The following is a 6229-nucleotide window of genomic DNA, read 5'->3' as shown; positions in this document are numbered from 1 at the left end:
GCTCTTTGAGAAGTGAGTTCATTTGCCCATCACTCCATGGGGCCCTTCCTCAGTAGCCGCTCAGTAGATTCTTTGTAAATGTTCACTCCGTTCTAGCTTCTTCTCCACTTTGCACCGGTTGCTGCCTCTGCCTGGACCCCGTGCCCCAGACACCCCCATGGCTCACTGTCACTTGTTCGAGTGACATTTATCAAGTGACACTCATCTGTTTGTTGCCTGTCTCTTCTCACTAGAATGCGCAATCCCACCAGGAAAAGCCTTTGTTTTGTTTGCTGTTGTGTCCACAGAGCCCAAGGCAGTGCCTGGCGTATAGTAAGTGCCCTGGGAAAATTTCTTGAGTTTAATGTATGAACTTCATGGATATTCATCCTATTTTGTGTAATCCTCGTAACAACCCCTGGCAGGCGAGGTGGGCGTGGTCAAGCCCACCATCAGGTAGTTCTTGGATTCTTCGAGTTCCGAGCAGGAATATGGCAGCTCAGTTGCCACAGGAATACAGAGCTTGTTTCTCCTTTTCTCAGGCCTCGTTCTTTGCTTCACTGCTGTAGTCTTCCCGGGCTGATCTCACCCTACCTGTACGTGCGAGGTCCACCACTTCCCTGCACACGGCTACTCCTTGGCCCTTGGGACCAGACACACCGGCCGTTGGCCCACCTTTGGAGAGGCAGTGAACCTGGGGTGGGGTGGGCAGGGGGTTCTGGGCCCCTGGTGGGGTGTCCCCTGGGCCTCTCAGACTTCTTCCACGGCGGGGAGGGCGCAGTTGGAGGAGGGCCGGGCGGGGCCCTCGAAATCTGGGACCAGTTTTGTGTCAGTCTACGGGGATGGACCCTCTCTCTCCTCCCCAAACCAGACTGTAAGCCTTTTGAGGACCTAAGCTATTTCTCCCCTCTCCCATGGCTGTGTGGTTTACGGAAGATGGGGGCTGAGCCTGAGGTGAATGAACTTAATCTCTTCGGCTTGTTTCTTTATCTATAAAATGAGAAGTGGGTGCAAAAACCTCGAAAATGGCTTCTTTTGTACCCTCCCCCCATAAGTAACAGGTCACGGTAGGGACTTAGAAGTGTTCCCTAGGGTGAATGCCCTAAGACCTTGGCTTCATCCCTCTTCATGTCAGGCGAGTGTGTGTGGGCATCCATGTGGGGGCATGTATGTGAACATGCACACATGCACACGCACACTCTACCTCCTGCCACTCATTCTGTCTTGGACTTCCGAGTCACCAAACGCTTCGGCTAAACCACTGGAGCTCGGGGGAGGCATTTTTCTAAACACCGAAGGGGAATGCTCTGGATCCTTACAGAAGTAGTATCCATTTTACGCCTTGGGAAGCTCGGAGACCGTGGGACCCTAGGGGTCTCGCTTTCCTGGGAAAGTTAGTGACCTTCAGTCATTTCTATTATCTCAAAATTGTGACTTTTATTCCCAACGGATGTCAAGCCCTTCTTAATGTCTGCGTCAACATTTCGTCTCCTTGCATTGCTGGAGAATCCAGAGGGAGCCCCCTCCCGACACCCTGGGTTCTGAGCTAGGTGGGCGCTTACTGGAGGCCGGGGCCACACCTGAAAGGTTAAAAGTCTTCCCTGGGCAGGTGGATGCTCTGGTTGAAATCAGCACATGCATAACAAGGGTTTACCCCGCCACCCCATGCTTTGGGAAACCCTAAGTAGGAGGACACCAACATCAAACCTCATATTAATTCGGTTGGAGAGGGCCAGCCTAATTTCATGAAAGGTAAAATAACGGGACTAGCCAATTTAAGAATCACCCCAAGGAGGTCAAATGAAGTTTTCTCACAATGAGTTCAGAGAATGAAGAAAAGTGTGAACAAGAGGTCCCAGACCTCGGGCCATTGTATCCAGGGAGCAGAGAGGCGGCTGGGACAGGCGCTGCCTCCACCTAGTAACTCACCTGGAGTTCACGAGCCGGAGGGCAAGGTCTGCAAAGCTTTCTGTTCATGTTGGGGGAGGGGGAACGGGGGAGAGGGGGAGCAGAACTGTTTATAATGACGTGGAGGCATAAGAGAGTACAAATTAGAAGCATCAGCAAAAGCTGTCTTTAACCTTTATTCTCAATTATCTTCCTGGAAATGAACCGGTAGGTGCTTACAGAAGAAAGCCTGAGAAGGGCCTGTTACTGCCCGGAGGGGCTGAAGATGGGCCCCGTAGGGGAAAGGGCCTGAAGCACGACCTCGGCCCTCCTTCTGTCTGTCACTGTGGACCATTCGCATTTGTTACCGTCCACCCACCGTCGTTTCCCAGGCTAGTGCGAGAGTGGCTGCAGCTCAGACCTTTAGTGCCCCGTCTGGTGCACTGCAGAAGGATGCAAAGGTTCAGAATCGCCGATGCCACGCTGCAAGACCCTTAAGACGCAGAGCGGCTTCGGGGTCAGAGGCCTGGCACGCCGCAGGTCCGGGACAAACGTTAACTCCCTTCTTCGCCTTCCTCACTCCCCGCCCCCCGCCCCGGGACTCTAACGCCCAAACGCTAATCCTCTGACCTGTTCTCCACCTCCCTAAAGCGCTGCTTTCTCTAAAAGGCCCTGGACAAACGCGGTTCTCTCCAGCGCCACTTCGGTTAGGCTCAACAGGCGCCTTCCGAAGGCCTACTACGTGGGGGGAGTGTGCGGACCTCCCCGGCCGGGAGCGTCCCGTTCCGGGACCGGGACGGGAGGCAGAGCCTGAAGACGGGAGAAAGGACGGGTAGGGCTACACGGGCGCCTCTCTCGCCCCCTCTGCTGCCAGTCGGGCTCCTGGGACGCGAGCCGACCTTTCCTCGGCTTTGTCCTCTCCGCAGCCCCCAAGACCGTCCTCCAAGCACAGGCGTCTCGCTCACACCTGCTGCCCCGCACACAGCCCCGCAGAGCGAAGCCGGGCGCCGGAGGAGGAGCGAGAGGCCAGGTTTCCGGCTCCGACCCCGCTGGCCCGCCTCCTTCCCTCTCCCCGGGCGCCCCCCGGGACGGAACGCGCGGGGCCACCCGGCGGCGGGACCCGGGGTGGGGTGCGGGCCCGCACAGCGCCGGCTCCGGGCCGGCCCCGGCCGCTCGCGTCCGCCCGCGCCCCCTCCCGGGAGGCGGGTCCTGGGGGAGGACCCGGCCCGGCCCCGCGCCGCGCAGCCCCGGCGCCTCCGAGCCCCGCGTCCGCCGTCCGGCCACCGCGCGGGCAGGCCCCCGGCCGGCCGGGAGGTGGTGCTCGTCCGCCCGCGCCCGGGCCCGCGCGTTGCCGGGCAGCGGCTCCGAGGCTCCGAAGGGGGCGGAGCGGCGAGGCGGGCGTGCGGCTGGCGGCCCCGTCCGCGGTTCCGGCCCCCGGCCCGCCCCCGCCTCGCCGGCCTCCCCTCCGCGCCGGTGCGCGGCGCCCCGTCCCAGCCGCCGCCGCCGCCTCGCCCGGGTCGGAGAGCGCCGAGCCGCGAGGCCGGGCCGGGACTGCCGGGGGCGCGGCGCCGACGCCGAGGCGCGGCCATGGACGGGAAGACCCGCGCCGGGGTCGCGCTGGTCCCGGGGCCGAGCGGCCGCGGGCCTTCCGCCCGCCGCCGCCGCCCGGGGCTGCTGCTCCCCGGCCTCTGGCTGCTGCTGCTGGCCCGGCCGGCCTCGTGCGCCCCAGGTAAGCACCGCGGAGACCCTCGGGCCGCCGCCGCCGCGACCCTGCCTTCCTTTATTGCTGCTATTTTCAAAATCCGGCTTTCCCCGCCCAGACTCTTTTATTCTCCACCGCTCCCTCGCCTTGCTTTCTTGAGATGCTTTTCCATTCTTCTTGGGCCCAGCAAATAAAGGTACGGAGAAGATAAAAGCAGAGAGCTAGCGGATTGTGGCCAATCTTGCTAATCGTCTGCAAAGCTATCCTGTTATTCTCGGAGCCCGAGGAGGGTCTGGTTGCATTCGTGTCCGAATGTGCCTTTATTTTCCCTGCAAAATGCAGGCAGTGGAATTGTATTTGTGCATGGCTGTAATCACTGATATATAAAATGTTTGGGAATAATACTTTATGTCAGGCGGGGGGAGGCATTCGGGGGTTGTGTGTGCTTTTGAGCGGTGTTGCATTACTCTGAGTACCCTGCGTCCCCCAGATGCAGGAAGGCTGGCCCCAGTACACCAGGACACAAAGAACATTCAAAGGATCTGTCTTGGAAAGCGCCCTGGCCATGGGTCTTTCCAGGGAACTAGCTATTGCTTTTACTTCTGCAAAGGCATTAGTACAATAGAGTGTGCAAATATTGTGATTCTTAAGTGTCAAGGCATGAAAGGAGTCGGGGTTGTTTTTATAATAGATGCAGTTTACTGACGGATCGTCAGCCTGGAATTAAGAGCATGATTTATGAAGAAGCACGTAGGCGGGTTTTGTTGTTCAGGAAATGATTTAATTCACATTGCTTCTCTGAAATGTTTGTTTGTCTACCCTGAGCATACACACAGGATGGTCTGGAAACCATCTCTGAGCCGACAGGCTGAGAGCCAGTGGTGGCCTCCGGCGTGCGCACACTTGACCACTTTGGGGGCAGAAAAGGAAAGGTGGACTGAGCAGCTGTGGGTGGACACAGAGCAAAGACAGAACCCATGGACGCTACTCCGAATCCTTCCTTCTTTTGGGAGCAGGGCCAGAGGACTGCCAAGTGGCTTTGGAAGGAAGCGGAGCACATTTGAAGGTGTCCCTGGGACCTCACTGGTGGAATTATAACCAGTGCTGTGGGGGCGGGGGCGGCTGGTCCAGTGGGGAGCCCAGGAGGAGACCCCAGGGATGGCATAATGGAACCACTCCTTTTACTGAGGAGGAAACTGACTTGCTCAAGGTCACAGGCTAGTTTGTGCAGAGTCATCACTTTCCAGCTCACCCCACTTACACACACCCAGGCCCTCCGCAGAGCTTTCCCCAGCTGGTGGAGCCCTGCCTCAGGAAGCCACCCGGAGCTGCGGCTGCAAGACAGGCTTCTTCCCCGGAGTCTTTTGAGGCTGCAAAGACTTTGCCTCCATGTAGCACCTCCGGGCCCAGTGCTGCCCCCTGCGTGTGGCCACCCTGCGTGTCCAGAGAGGAGAGGAGACCCTGGGCTTTCTGTGAGAAGAGATGATTGCGAAGACTGCCTTTGGCTTTCGTCAACAAAGAAAGCCCACCTGATACTGATGGGGTCATCAGCTGCGAGATAGGCAAACCAATCCTTTCCATTTACTGAGGGCTGCCTGTGTGCCGAGTGCTACATTCTATATACAAGACCCAGTCTCCTTGTGGGGTGGGCATCACTGCCCCCATTTCACAGATGAGGAAACTAAGGCTGCAGGAGTTTAGGTTAGTTTGACTCCAAACTCTATGCACTTAATCTCTATACAGCTTCCCCAGGCCAGCGAGGCCGTCCTGGATATGTTGAAGAGACGGCGAATATAAGTGATTGTTTAGATAATTCCGATATCAATAGTGGAGCGGTTTGTTCTGTCCCTCCATAGCTTTCTCTTCTTTAGAAGTCTGTTCCCATTCCCCCTCAACCCACAATACAAATACAGCCAGACCCCGTTTTATTGCACGTGGGTTTGCTGTGCTTCACAGGTGTTGCGTTGTTTTAAAATTGAAGGCAATACCCCCTACCAACAAAAAGATCACGACTGGCTTTATTAGGGTGGCGGGAAGTGACCCAAGCTGCAGCGTCCCTGGGGTGTACCTGTATCCAACCCGGAGACATGAAATGAGTTATACATCCACTCTAGAGCCGACATTGCAGGAGCAGAGTCTTCATCCTCTCACTGATTTGTGTATTGGGCTCCTCCGGTTCACGCAGCTGCTTCTAGGTTGGGTCTAGAGTAGGAGGCAGCTGTGCTCAAGGATCCAATTTGGAAGCACAAAGCTGTGCGCGAAGCCACCGCTGCCGACCCTCATGTGGACCATTCACGGGCGAGGAAGGCAGTGAGTTGAAAGTGTTCCAGGGTAGATCTGTCTGCCTCCTGATCCGCTTCTTGAAGGCTGGGAGGACTGACACCCGTGCAGGGTGGCTTCCTAGTGCATGGTGAGTGGCTGAGATCCTGGGAAGAGGTTGCATTTCAGTTGTTTGGCCTGGTCAGCTGTCTGTGCCCCCAGGACCCTGTGGCTGCCAGCTCTGAGTGTTGCATTTTCACCATCAGAGTGGGGGTGGCGGAGGCTTTGCTGGACTTAGACCTGGTGGTCTCTCTAAGCGGCGTCAGTCAGAACAGGGTACGTCTTAAACCCGTTTTGGATTTCTTAAGGGAGGCTCCAGTCGCTTCTGTGGCGGTCTGAAAA

At 57.4% G+C, this 6229-nt stretch overlaps 1 protein-coding gene across 1 annotated transcript in view; it reads left to right on the top strand.

Moving 5' to 3' along the window:
- Nucleotides 1-3320: 3320 nt before the first annotated feature.
- Nucleotides 3321-6229, top strand: part of KIAA1549 (KIAA1549 ortholog) — a 120008-nt gene continuing 117099 nt past the window's right edge. The window contains exon 1 of the mRNA XM_053656615.1: nt 3321-3595. Coding sequence (XP_053512590.1) covers nt 3454-3595 — 142 coding nt within the window. The 5' untranslated portion in view covers nt 3321-3453. The remainder of the gene's footprint in view (nt 3596-6229) is intronic.

The sequence above is a fragment of the Artibeus jamaicensis genome, unplaced genomic scaffold, assembly GCF_021234435.1.
Source record: "Artibeus jamaicensis isolate MK-2021 breed Jamaican fruit bat unplaced genomic scaffold, CSHL_Jam_final scaffold_2172, whole genome shotgun sequence".
Lineage (NCBI taxonomy): Eukaryota > Metazoa > Chordata > Mammalia > Chiroptera > Phyllostomidae > Artibeus > Artibeus jamaicensis.
This window is presented reverse-complemented; position numbering and strand designations above follow the sequence as displayed.